The 22,938-nt window shown below is 41.4% G+C and overlaps 1 protein-coding gene across 8 annotated transcripts in view; it reads left to right on the plus strand.

The window, feature by feature from the left end:
- The window catches only part of PPP1R12A (protein phosphatase 1 regulatory subunit 12A), a 1,571,083-nt gene that overhangs the window by 498,408 nt on the left and 1,049,737 nt on the right, over positions 1-22,938 (plus strand). For all 8 annotated transcript variants that reach the window (XR_013606928.1, XM_078674242.1, XM_078674241.1 and 5 more), the window contains exon 4: positions 10,280-10,439. Coding sequence is in view for 7 of the 8 variants with exons in the window: in XM_078674242.1 (XP_078530368.1) it covers positions 10,280-10,439 (160 nt within the window). In the remaining variant the exon portion in view is untranslated. The remainder of the gene's footprint in view (positions 1-10,279; positions 10,440-22,938) is intronic.

Consider the following 22,938-nt stretch of genomic DNA (forward strand, 5'->3'; position numbering starts at 1 on the left):
TCTACCTCTATCTCACGCAAATTCGTTGTCCCTTTGTCTCTCTCTGTCCCTCATTGCGTCTCTCCTCTCTCCTTTCTATTTTACTTTCATTCTTTCTCTCTCTTTCTCTATCTCTCTCACTCTTCCTCTCTCTCCCACTCTCTCTCTTTCTCTCTCACTCTCTCTTCCTCGCTCTCTCCCTCCCACCCTCTCTTTCTCTCTCTCTCACTCTCACTCTCTCTCTTTCTCCCACTCTCTCTCCCACTCTCTCTTTCTCTCTCTCACTCTCTCTTCCTCGATCTCTCCCTCCCACCCTCTTTCTTTCTCTCTCTCTCCCACTCTCTCATTTTCTCTCCCTTCCAACCTCTCTCTTCCTTTCTCTCTGACCCACTCTCCCTCTCTTTCTCCCACTCTCTCTTTCTCTCTCTCCCTCTCTTTCTCTCCCTGTCTCCCAAACTCTCTTTCTTTCTCTCCCACTCTCTCTCTCCCACTCTCTCTCTCTTTTTCTCTTTCCCATTCTCCCACTGGCTCTCTCTCACACTCTCTCTCTTTCTCCCACTCTCTCTCTCTCCCACTCTTTCTTTCTTTCCCACTCTCTTTCTCTCTCCCCCACTCCCTCTCTTTCTCTGTCTCTCTCTCTCTCTCTCTCTCCTTGCTGCTTGTTTTCCACAATCAGAGCACTCTCCTCGCTGCTTCCCCTGTATCATCTTAAATTTACACAGATGCCTCCTTTTCTGCATAATTCTATATTGTTATTGAAACTAGTGCGTAATTTATATTTGAAAAAAAAGTAAGTGTCAGGGCCCTTCTTTGGATGCCACTGCAGCCTGCACTGCCAATAAAAGTACCAGTACAACTACAACACATTGCAATGTTACAAGGCTAACAATTCAAACTATTCCAGGACTTCCAATACGAATGGCATGGAATAGTCTCAATTGCCATTTTCAATGTATTTTGAATTATTAAATACTGTTGTTGCTCTCATCTTATAATTAAACAGACAGCGCCACCATGTGTGAACTGTCATTAGCGCCGACACTGAGAATAAAGTGCCCGTACTGAGCCCTGGAAACCACCGGTTCAAATTAATTGCTGCGTTCCCGGTATTCATTCCAAACAATCTCTATTATACATGCACACCACACCAACCACCACCCTTCTTTCCCACATATGAATTATTTATGTACGGCCTCAGAAAGGAATCATTTAAATTTCAAACCTGTAAAGTTCAATTCACAGTTTCTGTATTTTGTGGTCGCCTTTACATAGTGCATTACACAGTGAGTTATAGCCCTCAGTTCACGACAGGCGACACTGTTTCAAGCTGTTTTTAAGCTTTCAAGCCTTATTACAAATCACAAAAAAGATGTTAATATTTCACTTCTGTTCTTGGATTTTCGTCACAATAAAAAACCCTGAATATAATCTTCACAAAAGTTATTTACAAAAGTTTAAGCTATTGCCATTACAAATTAAATACAGTATTTAACAATTTAACAAAAAAAATAAAAGCCATTGTTATTTGTAATATTAATACATCTAAGTCACGTAAATAAAAAACATGTTGCATTACAAATGCTATAGGTGTCACATTTGCGAAAGTTATAACTATTGGCATTGTAAATGACAGAGCTATTAATTTAGCTATTTTAACAAATACATAAATAAAAAAAAATGTAATTTATAAGACCAATAGCTCAAACTTTCCTAATGCGAGACCTATTGCATTTCCAATGCTTGTTATTACAGCATTTAGTTGTCTAAGATCATGTTTCTTCTTTCAAGTAGATAGTTAGTTGGTGGCTTCTAAAGGTATGACATGGAGGAAAACAAAAAACTGATGCATGAATTGCTTGAAATAATCTCAGCCACTGGTAATTACTTTGGACCACAATCCAGTTGGTTGATTGTATGCCCCCATGCCTCACCTCAGACAGAAATCAGCCAAGTGCAAATCAACCTCGGTCCTGCACCATTAGGAACCATTCATCTGTGGAAAAGTAAATTTTGCCATGTTCTGTGTCCCTACGTGTTCCCCATGTTATGTTATATGTGCACGATTAATATGCATATGTATTCCCCATGATCGATTAAAGACGCAATTACAGCTGTGTCCATCTCTAGTATGCCAGTTCCTAGTTTTCGTGAATACAACGAGCATCAGGCCTATGTAAAGTTACGTTGCCACGTTTCTCAGTGTGCACGTTATTTCATTATAAAATCCCCGTTTCTAGGCCTCAAAAGGGCCCGGACTCAGATTCAGCTCCTGTCTCCTGAACCCTCGCTGAGGAGCGATACAGCCCCCACCTGTATCCCTGACCCTTCACTTACTTCCTGCCTCACAGTGCCCGGCTCGGCCTGACTCTGCCTGCCAGTCTGCCAAGAGTATGTTATGATTCTAGTTATCAGTCCAGCCCTCCTTCTCTGCATTCCTAAGCTACTGAATCGCATCAATAGTTTCAGTCATCGTCTAGCCTTTACGTCTCCATTTGAGAGAAATACTGTATTTATGGTCATTTAATATTCCTCAACACACACTACATGTAGAATAATGCATGCACCAGTCTTAGTATCTGTTAGCCTTTACCCTGATAACTTTTGGATTCTATCAACATGTTCTCTAAACATCAGATACTAGATAGTGTTTAGGTACATGTCGCTTTGACTCTCCAGACTTTCGTCTCTCCTTCTAGCTCAGAAGTCATAGCCCCCAGCTTCTCCCTAGTTACACGTCATTGCCAGCTTGCGCGCACCACTAGGTTAGAGGTCCCGGCTCCTTAGGTAGCCCCCTCCATGTTTCCGCCCCATTTGTGACATATTCTGTTACGTTTACATCACATGTCTATGTATACGCCCTGTTCACGCCTCTTGTTACACCTCCTTTCTTCCTTATCTCTCGCGACTGTTACAGGCCCCACCCACTGTTACGCCTACTGTATGTATTGTAATGCAATTGTTTTAACTATATATACTTGTGTACTGTTATTAAAAGGCAGCGCGCTCATTCCAGCTCCTGCCCGACAGCTGTCGGGGCCCCCCTGTTGGCTAGCCATCCCAGATCTTGCCCGTGCAGGTTGTCCTGTTCCTGTCCTTTATGCTGTATTAAACCTGCAAACTCCTACTACCTCGAATCTTGACTCTTATTTATTGAGCTATCTGTTATTGTTATATCTAGTCAAAAATAGAGGTATTATTTATTTATTTACCACACATCCCAAACTGCCATGCCCTGGATCCGTCTGAACGTGCACACAAGCTGCCCCAGACTGATTTTGGGGTATTTGGACTTTTTCAGGGTATGCCAGCATCTTTCACAAACAAATTTAGGAACAGTAAAGATATGCTGGTGTTTTTCGTATGCTCCTCTTCACAGCTTGCATTTTTTATATGCTTCTCTTCACCTCTTTGGCATTAAATTACTGCAGTGCTGCTTTTCTACTAAATGTTTCACTTAGACACATCATGTTAAATGTGCTCTAGGAATTGTCACTGAAACTCCTTCTAGTCTACAATCCACTAGCCGTGGCAAAGAGCAACGTAAAAAAACTGTTCTCTCAGTTTACTGACTTAAACTCTTGAGTACAGTTTGGTTCACGCAACTACTCTTTTATCCAAGGGCTCCATCTGCAAAACATTAAAGGGACTGTGCCTAGGACTATTGCAGGTAATCAACATCGGAGCTTGACGGGCCTGAGTGTCCCTGGCTTACAATTTACTGCAGCTTTTTTATAAGGTACTCCAGCAGGATCATAAAGTAGCACGTAGAAAGCATGAACAGGGCACGATATTCAGAGAAGTTGCATACTAAGTGTGGCCTCATTCTTGAATGTCTATAGGTCCATCCTGATAGCTTCTCTGCCAAACCTTGAGATTCGTAGCCATTTGTGAGCTTCAGGACCAGAAATTGAGCATGGTGTGACTTTTCCGCAGCCCACTCCCCAGCCCTACTCCTGTGAATGAGCTAACTGCAGCTGCGTCGACTGACCAGAGGAATACATGATCAGTTCTAGGATGTCAGAGGCTTGAAACTGTTCCTGGTTCTTGAAAGTATGAAATACCATTATATAATGCTTCATATTGGTAATGTAGACTGTTCTTACTACACCTAAATTAATCAAATAAAAGAACTGAGACATAATTCACCATCTAGCTGATCAGACCGGGTCAAGTCGTAGGGGAATCTAGTTATACTGTAACTGTAAAATCTTTATTCGGTAATTTGATCACCATAAAAGAGTACGTAAACATTATAAAATTTACATTTCTCCGGTTAAAACTATAAAGAATACGACATATAAAGAAAGGAATGCACCACAGTCACTGGTTTGCTACGAGCGGTTACATACATCAGACCGTTGGTACCCTAGAATGCAGTTTCAATAACCGGGAGCGCGTCACCCACGCACTGCCCAAAAATTTTGCCACCCCACATGTCATAAAGGAAGATGAAGAATCAGTAGAAAGTACACGTAGTGCCTGACTATGACGCCCCAGCTCCCTACATACAGGTTTCAGCCAGCATTTCCGGGCCACTTTATAAGCGGGGCAGGCAAAGAATAGGTGGGCCACAGTCTCCTTTGGTGCTGCACAACCAGGGCACGAACGCAGGGAGGACCACCTCGACGTGAAGTCGTACACCGGCAGAGTCCCATATCTCAGTTTTAGATATAGCGCTCTGTCTAGAGGTTTAGTGATCAGGTCGAGGAAGGGTTCCAGTTTTTTCACCCATTTAATTAGCAGAAATTGATCCGTGAGTGAGCCCCCATCCAAACAACTCAGTGCTTCGCTCTGTACCCAGTCCCAATATAGCTTTTTGATCACATCCTTGGGTGGCGGCATTTGGGACTCCCAAGCATCCCTTAGACCTAATTTATGCACCAGGTCTCTCACATTGTTCAGCCATCCTATTTTTTTCCCCGAGTCCAACAGAAGAAGATCGTCCAGCCCTGCAGCATAATTTGCAAGCTCCTCAGTTCTTCTTAAACGGGTCCAGAAGAGCAATGGGCGTAGCCTCACCAGATCCTTTAGGGCTCTTCTGCCCAGATCTAATCTCAGGGGGATGAGTGGGGTGGAAACAGGAAGAGCCACCACCTTCCTCAAAAAATTATTTTCCGCTGTGGCGAGATCTGTAACATTTTCGAACCCCCAGAGCTCGGAGCCATATAAAGCCGCCGGAAGAATTTGACCATCGTAAATCGCCATGGCCGGGGAGACAGGTTTACTACTTGACTCGCGGAGCACCCTCAGTCACCCCAGATACTCTTTGGTGGCTGAGTAACATTTTGGCCAGGTGGTCCTTCCAGGTCATTCGACTATTTATCCGGACACCAAGATAGTCGAATGAATTGACCAACTCAAGGGGGGCCCCATTAAGCAAGAAGTTGTTTTTAAACCTCTTGGAGGGGGAAAATGCCATCAGTTTAGTTTTCGAGGTGTTGATGGTTAAACCTCTATTAGTACAGAAGGAACTGAATCGGTTCAAGAGTTTTTGCAGGCCCCCTGGGGATTTGGATATCAGTAAGGTGTCATCGGCGAAGAGTAAAGTGGGGATTCTTTCCCCCGCCAGGGATGGGGCATCCGACTCTTCCCCTTTCAGATGGTCCACCACTCCATTCACGAATAGGGAGAAAAGGGTCGGGCCATAACACAGCCCTGGCGTACTCCTCTCCTCACAGGGATCCTGTCCGTTAACTGTCCCTGGGATCCCCATCTGACCCTCGCATAATTCCCCTCGTGGAGCTTTACAATTAAACTCAGAAGTCTACTTGGAAAACCCATCTCTCCTAGGATCTCCCATAATTTAGCACGGGGGACCAGGTCAAACGCCGTCTTGAGATCTATGAAGGCCATATATAGACTACCTTTCTTGATGGTGACTGCCTTCCAATAGATAACAAAAAAGCGAAAGACCTGGTCCATCGTGCCTACCTTTCTTCTGAAGCCCGCTTGGAGGTGGGAGAGAATGCTAGCCTCCTCCATCCAGTCGCCTACCCTTGAAATGATGACCCTGCCGACCACTTTCTGGATTATATCTATCAAACTGATAGGTCTGTAGTTCGCAGGATCATCTCTTGCCCCCTTCTTAAATACTGTTACCACCTCCGCCCCCTTCCAAGAATCTGGCACCTGATGTCCCCTTGTAATCAAGTTCATAATTGTGGCGATTAAATTGGCCCAAGCCAATGGTTCCGCAATCAGCAGATCCCCAGGGAGCCCATCCGGACCGGCTGCCTTCTTAGGGGTTAGATGTCTGATCGCCACCACTACTTCGGTGGTCGTAAATGGAAGATCATCCACTCCTGAGGTATCCCCAGCACCAAAACTAGCTGCCCCGGGGCTGTCAGACTCTTCGTTACCTCCATATAGGGAAGAAAAGTGAATAAACCATTGCTGACTGGTTATGTGCGTTGCTAATGGTTGTAATTTCCCCTGCCTGGCTCTGTTAATCAGATCCCAAAAAAGATTCGGGTTCCTTCTACTCACAGCATTGGCTAGGTCAAGCCAATGCTGTTCCTCCCACTCTCGTTTGGCCAGCGATAATGCTTTCAGGTAGTCCCTCCTGGCCGCTCTAACCAGCAAGGGATCCCTAGAAAGCAGGGCATTTGTCAGATTTTTCCTACTACCCTTACACTGGTCTGTATACCAAGGTTTATTTGAGGTGGGGGGTATGGTAGTTTCCCTATGACTTTTTCCTTTCAAGGTAAAAAATTGACTAACGTGTTCTATTGTAGCTTTATAAGCTGAGTCAAGGAAAGAGTGCGGGAGCATAGTAGTCTGGTTTTCACAATCCCAGGCCTTCAGATCAAAATACAAGCCCTCTACCAGGGATTTGATGGTCCCTAGGTCATCCTCCTTCAGGTTAGCCTTGTCCCATTTCAATCTGCGGTTGTTATTACATGGGATGATCTCTTTGGTTGTCTTTAAGGGGGCATTCACCCTCCTGTCTTTAAAGATGCCCCAATTAAACTTACAACACAGGGGATTGTGGTCACTATCCTGACTTGGGAGCACCTCCATGTCAATAAGGTCTGCCCATAAACTAACATCCATTAGGATGTAGTCAATTCGGGACGGCCCAGTAAGTCTGTTGAAGGTCAGTGCCCCTGCCCGGTCGGATATAGTCCTGCCATTGAGGGCTCTTAACTTATGGTCCCTAGTTAATGCGTTGATTTGAATTGCTCTAGCTGACCATTTTCTAATAGGGGGCAGGGAGAGGGTTGGGATAGACCATTTTGAATCTTCAACTTCAATACCCAAGGGGTCATCTCCAAGGAGGGGTTCAAACGTACAATTGAAATCACCCCCCACGATGATTTTTGCTGATAAAGGGCAGTTAACTAAGGCTAAATCCAGGGCTGTTAAAATTGAAGAGGCGGTGTCCCCAGGTGTCCCTCTGGCATAAACGTTAAATAGATCAAGCCTACTTCCCACCGCGTTTCCTCTAGAGGAGAGATGGAGTATATCACTACACTCCAAATTATGGCGTGTGACCTCCCAGTCTAGGTCTAGTTTAATCCATACCATGAGGCCTCCCGCCGGTCTGCCCTTCCCTTTACTTACTGCTGGCAAAAAATGGGTAGTGTATCCTGATTTACATAGGGGTAAAAGGCTCCAGGTTTCCTGAAACAGGCAAACATCGAACTTCTCGATGAATGAGTGCCATTCTGGTATATCTAACTTCCTTTTTAACCCCGCAACGTTCCATGATAGAAGGTTTATTACCCGTCTACCCTTGGGCACTTTAGTATGAACCCCCTTATTCATTCCCTCAATATCCGCTATGGTCATGCCACTACCCCCCTCCTGGGCCAAGGGAATAGGGTTTGCCGGGCAGCTGGCCATGCAGACCATAGACTCGGCTGACGGGGAAGCCTCAGTAATGGTGTAAGTAATGGCAATTTGGGATAGGGGTGGACTAACTTGCCCTGTGTCTGTACTGCCACGGGGTCTTAGGGCCTCCTTACCAGGGAGGTCACATCTCTCCCCCCTGGGCGCTAAACTTCAATCGCAATCTCCCAGCCCAGAGAGCTGCGAGAACCGATTGTAAGTGTCCAAGGGGGTAAAGGGTCTTAAATGTTCCATCCTAGTGACGTGGTTCATCGTGTGTCTATGGGGCACCGTGGACCAGGCAGAGTGCTGATCAGCCACCAGTGCAAAGTGTTGCCCATACTGGGGATAATTGTTATTATAAGGCAAGATAGAGGTTGGCCTGTAGGGTTGGAACTTGTTTGGATATTCAGGAGGAATGGCCTCTGTCCTGGGATAGAAATGCGTTAGGGCCCGGGGGATGATACGAGTTTCCCCGTTTCCAGGTGGCCAATTTAGGATGTAATCTACTGCCCTGGGGTCTCTAAAGTTAATCACCACTAGGTCCCCCTCTAAATCTTTAGTTCTGCTCCCCAGCCAATTAATCCGCCTAACATGAACTATATCCCCATCTATATTGGGTGCTATCGGCCTATATGTTCTCTGCCAATGGATGATTTTATTTTTAAGATCAACATATCCCTCCTTTTTATTTTCTGCTAACGGGGGGACCCCAGACAAGACCACCACAAAGGGCACTGCTTCAGGGGGAATCTCCACTTGTGGCACCTTTTTCCTTGGGGCTCTAGTGTATCTACCTTCCCCTTGGCCGTTTTGGTTATTACTTGTCGGGGCCTTTGGGGCTAGTTTTTTGGGGTCGCTACCCGTTTGTATTGCTGGTGTGTTTAACTGATTAGGGGGCAATAGATGTTGGGAGGGAAGGGGGACCCTACCCGGGGGTTGTATATTATTTTTGGCCGGCTGAGACTGGGCAGTTAGGGTATTGGGAATAATAGTAGTGGGGGGTTTGGTCAGAGGTGTGGGATGCACCACCCCACTCCCCTGGGCTTTGGTCAGGGTAACCATGCTATTAATAGCAGTCTCCAGTATGGTCAGTCTAATTTCAACCTTTTTAATAGACTCATTAATAGGTAAAAGGAGAGATCTCAGCAAAAACTCCAAATTCCCTATTGTTGTGGGGGGCGATGGAATAACTGGTGCTTTAACCCCAGCAATGCTGTCAGGAATCACGGCCTGTACAGCTGCTTCAGGTGAACTATTTGCCAGTGGTAATACAACAGCGGGTGGAACATCAGACCCTTCTGCTAGGGTAGTCTCAATTAAATTGAGGGTGTTTTGCCCTTTACCAAAATCAGTATGCAGGGTTTTAGCTTTGCCTAGTGCCACCCTTAGTTTCCTCCTTTTTTTACTAGGTGGAGGGCAGTGGATCTGGGCAGCAACAAAATGCTTAGGTTTCTGATTCCTAAGCTTGGCAGTGCCAGAGATGCAACCTGGGCTGGGAGTAGGGGAAACAGATATGATGTTATCCGAGGGCGAACTAGGTGTGGATGCAAAATCACGAAACAAAAGGGGAACACCTTCTTGACTAGCATTATCCCCACTCAAATCTAGTGGGCCCCCCTCCCGAGTTAAAGCAAGAGGGGTACTGTCTATGAGGGGCCTATGTTTCATGCTCTCAACTGAGCGACGCCGCTCAGCCCTACGCTCAGCTAAGCTAGAGTCCTTATCACCCTCACTCCGCACCTGGGAAAATAATTAACCAAGGACCCATTGCGTAGACTTCCTTTCTTCCCGGGTATTTCCTCTTCTGTCGACATATCCAACGAGTGACAGGGTACGGGTCACTGTACTGCAGATGTTAAGGGAAAGGCCCAGCCCAGCCTACTCTGGCCTTAGAGGGCCCGCCCTTAGCCCGGGCTTCGTCTCGAGCCTCGTCCCGCGTGCGTCCCTCTGCGCGAGACGAGTAGAATGATTTTAAACCCCTATATGAAGGGGGAGGCGGGGCCGCTGCGGGAAGAGGCTTCAGGTGTGAGACTGCCTCGCAGTCCCGCAGCGGTGTGGGCGGTAAGGGCAGGTCCTTCTTCCGACGGCGGCTGCTCCCTCAGCAGAGCCGCGTCCCCAGGAGCAGACAAGGGTCCAAATTCAGCGCTAGATCACGAAGCAGCCCAGCGCACCACAGGTCAGCCCACACTCAAGCTGAGTAGTTATACTAATTTGAGAACCTCTACTGCTAGTTAAGATTTTCTTTTGTTTATTGCTCTCCTAGTGGCGAAATACCCTGATATGTGCATAAGACGAATCATTCTGCAATACAAACAAATTGATAGCATACAAGTTGAAATGTATGTATGTGTAGGTAATTGAAAGTTTGCACCTAAAGTTTTTATTTTATTGAATACATTAAACTTGCATTATTAATGACTTCCAAACAGCCAGTAACGAAGAATGAATCTCACAATCTTTTATTCAGGTGTTGATGTAGAAGCAGCTAGAAAAGAGGAAGAAAGAATCATGCTTCGCGATGCACGACAGTGGCTCAATAGTGGCAACATAAACGATGTCCGACATGCAAAATCCGGAGGTACAGCACTTCATGTAGCTGCTGCTAAAGGATACACAGAAGTTTTAAAGTAAGCATTATTTGCACATTCCATGATTTGGAAACTCTGTTCTATTTGTCTTCAGTTCTGAAATTAAATAAACTTATGTTTCATCTTCCTGAAGTGGTAGTTTGTTGGATTATTCAGTATTTGCTATTCTTTTAAGGGAAACATATAGAAATCTAACTGATTTGTTTGTGGCAATTTTGCATGATAAGTTGTAGTATCAACGTAAGCCCACTTCACTATATGCTGTATTACTGAATATTACTAGGTTATACCAAATCAAAAAATGTACAGGTTATTCAAACATGACTTGCTGTGTAGAGTGTCTGACAGGAAACTGAGCACTGGGTCAAATTAAATGATTGATCATCGGGGATGGTATGGATTACCAGACACTATACAGGTTGACATTGAACGAGACAGGTTTTTATATGGTCTTGAGTGATGGGAGGTTTAGGGTTGAAACTGTATGGTTCATGTACGGTTGTTTCCTCTGGATCCCTTTAATGCTGTTTTATAAAGGATGCAGGTTATTCCATTTAAATATTTTCTACAAATTTTCATAGAAAAATTACTTCAAATGATGAGCTTAGTGTTTCTATTTTACACCCTATGGAAATAAATCTGAGGTTTGCGTGCCTTGATTTTTATTTAGGCCTGAATACCCCCTCCCCAAAAAAAACAATTTATATTGAAAAAGTACTGTGTCTCACGCCACTTCTGGAATATCGGAAACTTAAGAGCCTGTCATGAGGCATTTTTTGTCAAAGAGTAGTGTTCAGATGAACTTAAGGCCTCCAAAAATGCACATTGGGAACTTTTTCCTAAGTAGGGAAGTATTAACGTGTGTCCATGGTGATGAGTATAGGGGTCCTAACCTATGTCTGGAATCTGGGCCATATCCTTTTTGGAGGACCTTAAACAAAAATGTCCAGCTCATGAAATAGACTGCCTTCTCGAGGTCCAGTAGAAGAGCATGGGGGCTAACCAATTCATGCCTTCTGGCCACAACAAAATGTAGTCTCCCGAGGCAGTGTTTGGTGCTGCGGCCTGGCATGAACATGTTCTGGTCACATGGGACCAAGGATGTTCTAACCTTCTCTCGTTAATATGCCAGTGTTTTGGTGAGTATCTTGGTTACTATATTGAGAAGATGAGTAATGCTTAAGGGTTTACCCCGGCTTTAAAAGGACGGTGATTGTGTCCTCGAATAAATCATTTAGTACAAGGAAAGTTTGAGGTGTTTCCTTGAAGAGGGAGTGCAGGTAGGCACTAGTTGGTGATAAAATATGTTTTGAAAACTTCCGCTGGGAAGCTATTATGACTGTGTTTTCCTGAATTGCATTCCTATGAATGCCTTCCCAGTCTCCTACTGTGTTATGGGTAAGTACAATTCGTCACCAAGTCAAAGAAAATTCCCTTTGGGAATCCTCAATAGCATACAACGGTACTCAAACCTCAATCACACCTCACTCATATATGAACTGTTAAAAATGCAAAGAGTAGTATATAAATGTTTTATTCACGGAGTGAATGCATAAAAAAGCTCTATTTTATATCAAACTAACATATAAACAACAACGTGTGGCACAATCATAATTAAATATTAAAAATTACTTAGTAAAGCACATCAAGAGGTTGACTGTTTCACAGTTCAACATTATAATCAATCAACATTAATGTTTAATTCACAATTAAAAACATGTCATATATATGTAAACATTTCATATAAAAGCATCACAAGAAAAGCATGACAAATAAATACAAAATGACCAAAGGCAACTCGTTTCGGTGGTAGCAACGGGTCCAAACCACCTTCTTCAGGCTTTTTTATAAAAATGTGTCCAAGGATCCTAACATCTATATAAAGAGAAGATAATAGCTATCTATCTATCTATCTATCTATCTATCTATCTATCTATCTATCTATCTATCTATCTATCTATCTATCTATCTATCTATCTATCTATCTATCTATCTATCTATCTATCTATCTATCTCCAACCCTTGCAGGAACCAAATTCGGAATGAGGCCACACAGAGATAAAGTATGCTCGTTCATTTATTGACAGCTTGCCAGCAGGAGCACTTCTTAAAACCAAATCGCATCAAAATAAGCCTTGCCAGACGAGTTTCAGGAAACAAATCCTTTCTTCAGTGGCATACGGAAGAACAGAAAGAGGCGCCTGATGTTTTAAATACAGTTCTCGCACCTGCCTCAATGGGCGTGGCCTATAGGCATTCTGGGCGTTGTAGTCCATATTCTGTCTCCACCAGTGGGTGCGCTTCTTAGAGTTCAATTTACTCGATCAAATGATGCCCAGGGTTCTAAAAGGCACCTGCCTCACTTTATAGCCGCCAATGAGCTTCAGACTGGCACCCCCCTGCTTGAGGTCACAGCTTGTCTCTGTTCGTAGTTCACAGCTCACAGCGGTGCTGTGACGGACCCGCTGAAAAAGCAGTGAGCTTCATTCCACGACCTGGAAAGCCGTTACATATCCAACCCTTGTAGGAACCAAATTCGGAATGAGGCCACACAGAGATAAAGTATGCTCGTTCATTTATTGCCAGCAGGAGCACTTCTTAAAACCAACTCGCATCAAAATAAGCCTTGCCAGACTCGTTTCAGGAAACAAATCCTTTCTACAGTGGCATACGGACGAACAGAAAGAGGCGCCTGATGTTTGCAAGAATGTTTGCAACTTTATTTAAGGACATTTTAGTCTCTGGGATTTGCACCCACTGAGGTTATTAATGGTGCGGACTTCATCACCCAGAATGCCGTGAGGCCACGCCCATGGGGGCGGGAGTGATTTGTTAAGAACAGTCTGCGCCGAAAACGCTTCCCCCTGCCTAATACAAAGCCACTGAAGAAAGGATTAACCTCCTGAAACGCGTCTGGCATGATGAATTAGACTGCCTTCCTGAAATATTCTTTGCTGGCATGCTGTCAATAAAAGACATTCAGAGCGTGATTTTGTATTCCGTGTGGCTCCTTCCGAATTTGGGTTCTGCAATTGATGGATTTATAACGGCCTGACCCAGGTCGTGGAAAGAGCCCACTGCTTCTCATAGCAGGTCCGTGGTGGCACTATCCAGTGCTGCCCTTCACCAGACAGATTCAAGCTGGCTCCTCTGCAGATGGGAGTCTGTTTAAGCTCTTTTTGGCAGCAAATAAAGCGGGGCAGAGACTTTCAAGAATGTTTGCAACTTTATTTAAGGGCATTTTAGACTCGGAGATTTGCACCCACTGATGTTATTAATGGTGCGGACTTAATCACCCAGAATGCTGTGAGGCCACGCCCATGGGGGCGGGAGTGATTTGTTAAGAACAGTCTGTGCCGAAAACGCTTCCCCCTGCCTATTCCGAAGCCACTGAAGAAAGGATTAACCTCCTGAAACGCGTCTGGCATGATGAATTAGACTGCCTTCCTGAAATATTCTGGCATGCTGTCAATAAAAGACATTCAGAGCGTGATTTTGTATTCCTTGTGGCTCCTTCCGATTTTGGGTTCTGCAATTGATGTATATATATATATATATATATATCTATATATCTATATATAGATATATATATTTATATAGATATATAGATATAAGTATCAGGATAATTTTAGCCCGGCTGGGAACTATTCAATGTAACTTAATATGTTTAGACCATTCTAAATGCTCAGGCTTTTGATCAATTGGACCTGACACTGACCTGCACATTCTGCCTTTTTAAGAATTAGCTGATATCACTTTGAGGGTAGGGTTGAGTATAACAGACTAATTGGGTCCTTGTTCCCTGATAGTCTTTCAGACTCATCCTTTCTATGCACTTTATTCACGGTGTTTATTTTTGAATGCAGTAAAGCGTATTTGAGACAAATTAGTATCAGTATCAACTTGTGGTCATGCAGAGGTTTAATGTTTTATCATAGATTTATACTAGGGACTGTTGATCTGATTACATCTATTCATACTTGAAATTAATTTGAAGTTGGGGAGAATGATGATTTATATTAATAATGATACAGCATTATGTGATTGGGCCCTATATTTGAAAGGGCTACCGATCAATGGATTACGTCTATATTATATGTACTATTATATAGATTTTTGCATTTGGCAGATCTTTGCACATTCGCTTTGCGTTATTTTGCACATTGAAAACTGCACTATTACGATTTTTGCACATAGTTGATCATTATGCATTTGCACTTTATTTTAAAAATATGTAATCTATGCAGTATCATATTGTATATATAATTGGGTATTTTACCATGGTTTTACATCTTCAGTCCAATCAGCTCTATTTCAAACTCTTTGATGAATACTATGTACTCATTATTTGACATCAACCTTTGATTATACCTTAGTATAAATATTATGTTCATTCAGTTTTTATCTGGTATTTTACCACTACTTTGTTGAAACTGTTTCTTTGTGTGTTTTTTCCATGTATTATAACGTTGGGAAAACCTAGCAAGTATCTCTTCTATGTTTATTGCAACACACTGCCCTCCCATGTGACGACTGTTATCCAATTACTGGCATTATAAAATGGTGTTTTATGTAAATGAACATTGTCATGTGAACAAGGATCTTGCGAGCCGAAACGTCATGCAGCTTTTTTCTGCACCTTAATTAAACAATTTGGAGCACTAAAAAAAAAAAAAAGCGGCTTTTTTCTGCACCTTAATTAAAAAATTTGGAGCACTACAGATGGTCCGTGTCCGTTAACTTTTTTCCTGGCTGGAGGTGGTCCAGAGCGCGAGGAAGGTGACGGTGTGTTTGATATATATATATATATATATATATATATATATATATATATATATATATATCTCTCTCTCTCTATATATATATATATATATATATATATATATATATATATATAGAGAGATATTACCTACTGGCGGTCGCCAGTAGGTATATATAGTTAGGATTTTTTCCCTATGGGATTTTTGAAAATTCTATGTCTAATAAATTTGGCGTTTGTGAACGGAATTGGCTGAAATTTTCTGGAAAATGGAACATTTTGTTTCTGAGCAGCCCCTGGAAATTTGGGGGGGGTTCATCCAGGGGGGGCCGAGAAAAAAGGGGGGTCCCAAAACGTGTTTTTAACATTGAGTTTTCCATAGGGCGGTTGGCCTCACTTTTAGCCCGAACGGCTGAATGGATTTGCATGAAACTTGGCAAAATTGTAAGGACTGGTAGCCCGATGTGCCTTTTGTAGGTCTCAATATATGTGCTCCAGTGGATTTTGAGAAATTAACGTTTAAAAAAAGATATATATCTGTAAGCGCGCTCCGGGCAGCGCTCCGGTCCGCGGACCTTAAGCGTACCGGAACTTCGCGTAGCTAAGCTGATTGGCTCTCCGGTGTCTGTCAACATTCTAAACAGTCCGGAGCGGCCGCCATCTTGTCTCTCGGTAGGATTGAGAGACAAGAGGAGGCCAAAACAAAGGGGGAAATAACCATAAGGGGGCATACTAGATCCTCCCTGACCCCCTAGGTTTAATGTGGAGGTTTTAAAAGGGCCCCGCGGGGCAAAAAAAACAAAAACATTTTTTGTTTTTTTTTGCGTGGGGAGCGCCCGGTCCGCGAACCGGGAAGCGTTCTGGGCAGCGTACTGCAATGAAAAATGAATGATAGACTTTTCAAATGCTGTATGTTAATTGATTGTTGGTTTTGTTGATTATTTTTTATTTTCTTTATTTTTTAAGCATTTTTTTTTTATTGTGATTGTGTTTCATAATTTATTAAACTTTCTAACATTTCATTGTCAGAAATTTCATAATTATCATTGAATATACATTGTAGTCTCTGAGGGTGTAAAATGTCCTCATTTTCAAGGAGGTTATCTACTGCTTGTACACATTGCAGTAGTTCTTTGTCTAAAGTTTCATCGAAAAATTCAATATCATTTTCATCATTGATTTCTTGGCTGCTCTCTTGCAGGACAATTTGAAATTCAACTTTCTGTTCGCCTTCCATTTTGCCTGAAATTTAGATTAAAAAAATATATATCAGTAGAGATAGGGCACTGTTGGGATTAATTTTGGGCAGTGTATAGTATCAGAGTGGAAGTAGGAATATAAAAAAGTGTATGTGATTTAACGTAAGTAAATTCATAATTATACAAGAGAAGCCTAACTCCAGAAAAAGTTTACCATATTAACTTATAGTGCACAATATACTTCAGTTTTAAAAATAAAAACTTACCTTTAGAAAGAAGTTGAAGGAATTAGTGAAAATCCTATTGAAATGTACACCAAGAAGTAGTAGTCAAAATGGCTGTGTTTTCTTCTCTTCCTTTATATATATTCAGGTATATAACCAATCAAATGTCAGGTAAAAAAAGTAGAAAATGAAAGTAACATTTTAATTGGTTGTCAATTCCAACACTTCAGATGTGTTTTGTGAAGTAATTTACCTCGCGGTATTTAGAGAGGTCTACAGGCTAAATGGCTAAATGGAATTCCAATCAAATTTGTGAAAATGGTAGGGATTGATATGTAGTATGAGCTAGTCTATATTTGGTGAAATTGTCTCCAGTGGCTTTTCTGTGAACTACTTTCCCACCTTTTTTGATGGTGCGCTTCCCAGGGAGCGACCCGGTACGCGAACCGTTGAGCGCCCCGGTTCGCGAACCTTAAGCGTAACGGGAGTCCACCATTTTGTGTTTTGGTCGAATTAAGATACAAGATGGAGGGCAAATAATGTTCAGAATGGGTAGAAGGGGGCACGGTAGACTTATCTTGACCCCCTAGGTTTTGTGAGGGTGGCTGAGGAGGCCCATATGTGCGAAAAAAAAAAAATTTTTTAAAATTTCGCGAGGTTAGCTCCCGGTTCGCGTACCGGGTAGCGCCCCAGGGAGCGTACTTTGTTGAAAATTAGTGAAAAATGTTAGAGTAAAATAATAATTGTGAGTGATCAGATGTAGGGTAGCTCTGAGAAGAGCTTTTGGGTTTATGGTACATTTAGGTACTTATAAGTAGGTACCAATGCACATTCTTAAATTCAGAGTGAAAATTCTGTTGCCTTCATCTGAGAAGTGAACTCCATCTCCTCTGTAGATATCTTGCATGTAGTAACGCAAGTTATTGTTGTACAGGGAGCCCATTCCATGGTCTCTCATGTAAGCTGAAACAGATTTGTTTACATGCTTCCTCGACTTATCAATTTGTGGACAAAATTGGTTTGACCACCTCCATTTCTGTCTTTGGCATATATTTGAATATACCAAGGCAGTCTGAGGAAAAAGTGCCATTAATTGCTCAAAGGTGTCCTTTAAAAGCATTTCCAGACCTACCCCAGTCAAAGTGCCCAAATCATTACCTCCACAGTGCACAATTAACAGGTCAGGTTTTGGCAAATGCATAAAGGTTTTCACCAATGGTATCAATTGGTGACATTTTAATCCTCTGTGGCCAAACCACTTAATTTCCACATCTTGTAAATTGAGGTTAGGTAAATTCCTGTTTTCAGTGTACCTTTGAGCCCAGTGAATATAACTATGTCCAACAATCCAGACAGAAAACATGGTGAGAGAAGGTTCTCCTGCAGTCAGATGAAGTGTGGCAATGAAATGGCAGTTGAAAAAATGAGAGTTTAAAATGAAAAAAACTGTGGAGTTTCTGTGTTCATGAAGCAGTAACAGTGATTGGTGGATTTTGATTGCTGAAAACAGAAAGTTAGGGTGCACGGATGAGTTATTTGAAAGATGTATTTTGAATGGTCAATAAAAAATCATTAAATGAAAGAATGCACTGGATATGCAGGTGCACTGAGAGTTCAGAGTTCAATTGCAACATTGTTGTGTGAACTTGCAAACACCAGAAATCTTCCAAGAGGTGGTTGCCATGCAGAAAAGGCAGAAAGGGCAGAGGGGGGAAGGGTTTTCATTTGAAAAAAAGTGAGGGAAGAGTTTTGATTGGGTGACATGAGAGATATGTGTGAAGAATTACAGCATTTCTGTGCTTTTGATAGCTGCAGACTCTGGAGTGCATACCTTTTGCTCTGCTGAAGACAAATTGGTGTGTTTCTGAGACTGTTTTCAAACTCAAAGTATTTGCTAAGGTGAGAAAATATTTCTTTAATTTAGATAGAGAATAGTGTGCTTTAAGGAGAAAATTATGAATTATGTGGCGCAAATTGCTTGTAAATATGCTCCCACCTGTGCAAGGAAAATTTAGATTTTTAATGTTTGTGTTACATAGCCATGTTAAAAGTGATACAAACATGCTGCAAAGGCAATTAAAAAACGCTTTTATGTGTCTTAAGGACATTTTAAGTAATTTTCCCATGTGCAGTGTTTTGAAATTATGATTTGAAAATCGTTTTTGGGGAAAAGGAATTGTTTTTAAATTTATGACAAGGACATAATGGTGTATGCTTCTTTATAAGGCAATTGACTGTCCCTGATGTTATTTTTCCCATTTTAATGTAAGACCTTTCTCTGTGGCGCAAATTGCTTGTAAATATGCTCCCACCTGTGCATGGCAAATTTAGATTTTAAATGTTTGTGTTACATAGCCATGTTAAAAGTGACCCAACCATGCTGGAAAGGCAATAAAAAAACACTTTCATGTGTCTTAAGGACATTTTAAGTAATTTCCCTGTGGGCAGTGTTTTCAAATTATGAATTGAAAATCGTTTTTGAGGTAAAGGAATGTTGTTAAAATTTATGTGCGCCATATGCCCCCAAATTTCTTTTTCAGGGGTGCAGCAGGGTGTTATTGAGACACCCCTACACCTTTGGAAAAATTCCTAATTTGCTATGAGCTAATTGCTAATTGCAAATTGCACCTTCTTTCATATGGGCATCCTGGCGCATGGAAATGAATGGGTAAGTTGCAATTAGCAATTTGCTCATCGCAAATTTGGAATGGTAAAGAATCGCTATTTATTCCTTAAAATTCGCTATTTTGGAAATGCAAAATAGTTATATGATGCATATGGCGGTTGATGTCTAACAAGATAAGAAGCTTAGGGATACATTTATGATGACTGGCGCAATGAAGTGGACATCACTTACTTCATTGGTAGAGCTTTACATGTATTATGTCCTCTGTATTCTTCATCAAGCGTAACTTTAATCTGCAATCCTGAGTAGGCCTCACCTTAAACAAACCTCTGGATAGGCCACATCTTATCGTCATCCTGAATTAATCATTTAAAATGCTAGGGACAGATTTATGATAGGTGTATGCCTCTTTTGCGCCACTTACAAAACACTGTCCATGGGGAAATGACTTAAAATGTCCTTAAGACACATGAATGTGTTTTTTTAAAGCGTTTGCAATTTATTTGGGTCACTTTTAACATGGCTATGTGACTCAGTCAAAATCTAAATTCACCATGCACAGGTGGGAGCATATTTACAAGGAATGTGCTCCATGGGGAAAGGTCTTATAATGTAATATGGGAAAAATGACATCAGAGACACTGAAATGCCTTATAGAGAAGCATACACCATTATGTCCTTGTCATAAATTTGCAAACCATTACTTTTCCCCCAAAACGATTTTCAAATCATAATTTGAAAACACTGCACATGTGGAAATGACTTAAAATGTCCTTAGTTCAAAATTTGCTATTCCTTATTTTGCGATTGCACTGAAGGATTTGCAAATTTTGCGATTCATTAAATGCAATGTATCAAACAAAAAATATGTAAAAAATGACATTAAGGATTTGGAAACTACCACCAACTTCTAGTTTGTGGTAATTTGCGAATTCTTTTCAAAAAGCATTTTTTTCCAAAAAACAAAAGGTGCCATATGACGCCCATACATGCCCTTAGGGCATGTATGTGCGCCATATGCCCCCAAATTTCTTTTTCAGGGGTGCAGCAGGGTGTTCTTGAGATACCCCTGCACCCTTGAAAAAATTCCTATTTTGTGATGAGGTAATTGCTAATCGCAAATTGCAACCTTCATTCCTATGAGCCTCCTAGCCCATGGAAATGAATGGGTAATTTGCAATTAGCAATTTGCTCATTGCAAATTAGGAATGGTAAAGAATTGCTATTTATTCTTTAAAATTCGCTATTTAGGAAATGCTAAATAGTTTGATGGTACATATGGTGGTTCATCTGTAACAAGATAAGAAGCTTAGGGATACATTTATGATGACTGGCAAAATAAAGTGCAAATCACTTACTTTATTGGTAGGCCTTTACATGTATTATCTCTTCTGTATTCTTCATGAAGCGTAACTTTAATCTGCAATCCTGAGTAGGCCTCACCTTAAACAAACCTCTGGATAGGCCACACCTTATCGTCATCCTGGATTAATCATTTAAAATGGTAGGGACAGATTTATGATAGGTGTATGCCTCTTTTGCGCCACTGTGCGTCACTTTTATGATGCAGCGGCGGTGCAAAAGATTTGCTATGAGGCGACAAAATTACAAATTGATGCTTTTAGGCAGATATGTCATGGTGTAAAAAAAACGTACCACATGAAACCGATGCAGCAGTGATTCAAAAGATGCACCATGTTGCAAGACAGGCCTCACTTGGGGCCATATGTATCAAGCTATTTGGCATTCGCAAAGATCAAAATTCTGCGAATTTCGGCCTTTGCGAATGCTAATTAGACAAATGGTATGTATCAAACAAGTTTGATGCAAAATAAGGAATAGCAAAATTTGCTATTCCTTATTTTGCGATTGCACTGAAGGATTTGGAAATTTTGCGATTACTTAAATGCAATGTATCAAACAAAAAATATGTAAAAAAATGACATTAAGGATTTGGAAACTATTGTGGTAAATTGGTGGTAATTTGTGAATTCTTTTCAAAAAGCTTTTTTTCAAAAAAACAAAAGGTCCCATATGACGCCAACACATGCCCTTGGGGCATGTATGTGTGCCATATGCCCCCAAATTTCTTTTTCAGGGGTGCAGCAGGGTGTTCTTGAGACACCCCTGCACCCTTGGAAAAATTCCTAATTTGTGATGAGCAAATTGCTAATCGCAAATTAAACCTTCATTCCTATGAGGCTCCTAGCCCATGGAAATGAATGGGTAACTTGCAATTAGCAATTTGCTCATTGCAAATTAGGAATGGTAAAGAATTGCTATTTATTCCTTAAAATTCGCTATTTAGGAAATGCAAAATAGTTTGATGGTACATATGGCGGTTCATCTGTAACAAGATAAGAAGATTAGGGATAGATTTATGATGACTGGTGCATCACCAGGGATGTGTCAGTCATCCTGCGCCGCTGTTCCGCCACCCATGGTGTGCTGCATTTACAATGCGGGGCATCGTGGGGCAAAAATGGCACAGATGCGTGATGTATCTGTGCTGTAAAGGTAGTGATTGCTGGAGTTGTATCGCAAGTGCGATGCAGCTCAAGCAAGGCTCAGGGGTGCCCCATCTCCACAATGTTGCGTCAAGACCTATGCCTGCTTAAAGCAGGCGCAGGGTTTTGACGCAGCTTTCTCCTATCTGATTGTAAATACGGCACACCATGGGTGGCAGAGCAGCGGTGCACGTTAACTGGTGCATGCCTGGGGATGTGCCATTTAACATAAATCTGCCCCTTTACATTTAAGTATGTGCAGGACACACAGTCGGTGAGGCTTATCCAAGGTTAAGAAGAGATGAGTCCTGTTCACTGAAAAATTAGACATAGTCTTCACCTGATCAGCATTGCTGGACATGGCTAAATAATAGCTGCAAAATATTACTCTTGTTAAACAATTTTACTATTATAATCTCTGAGATTTGTCTCTTACTCTGCAACATCTCATTGTTGTTATCTTTCTTTAAAGATAAAGACAACATCAACATGAGTGACAATCTGCAATCAGTTGATTTTGACCTCATCATTGAACTTGTAATTGAAACATCAGTGGATGTTGATCCATTGGATGATTTAAATCCTGAGGATGAAGAAGAGCGTGATGAGGATGCAGATTTGTCCGAATTATATGACATAGGGTGGGAAGCTGACCTGCTTGAGCCTATGGAAATATAAACATTTATTTTTAAAATGTATAATTAATGAAAAGTAAAAATGTAAACCGTTTAATTTAAAAATAAAGACACCTTCAAAAACAGGTTATGTGTAGTGTCTTCAATAAAATATTAAAATATGCTCATAAAATTAGATCAGATTCACATATAAAATAGCACAGGTCACATAAATATAAATGTCATTTCTTTTCTGCTATTTCTGTATTGTAAATTTGCCAAGGACTAAAAAATCTTCTATTTAAAATGTCAAGTAGTGTGTTAAGTTTTTGATCATTGTTATTGATTTACTGTTTGGTAATAATGGTTAATAAATTTTTTTATTATATTTTACCACAGATTCAACTGCAGATCATTTCAAGATTTCACCATGCCAACAATAGAAAGACAGAGAAAGGCTGCAAAACGTCAAAGACAGTAGGTGAAACAAAATAAGCAGCAGTCCTCTAACAAAAATATTTGTCAAGTCACGAAGAAAGCACCGGGTAAGAGCACAAAATATTTCATAAGAAATATGTGTAGTAAAAAAAATATTACTACAGAAAATGT

Source organism: Lissotriton helveticus, chromosome 1_1, assembly GCF_964261635.1.
Source record: "Lissotriton helveticus chromosome 1_1, aLisHel1.1, whole genome shotgun sequence".
Lineage (NCBI taxonomy): Eukaryota > Metazoa > Chordata > Amphibia > Caudata > Salamandridae > Lissotriton > Lissotriton helveticus.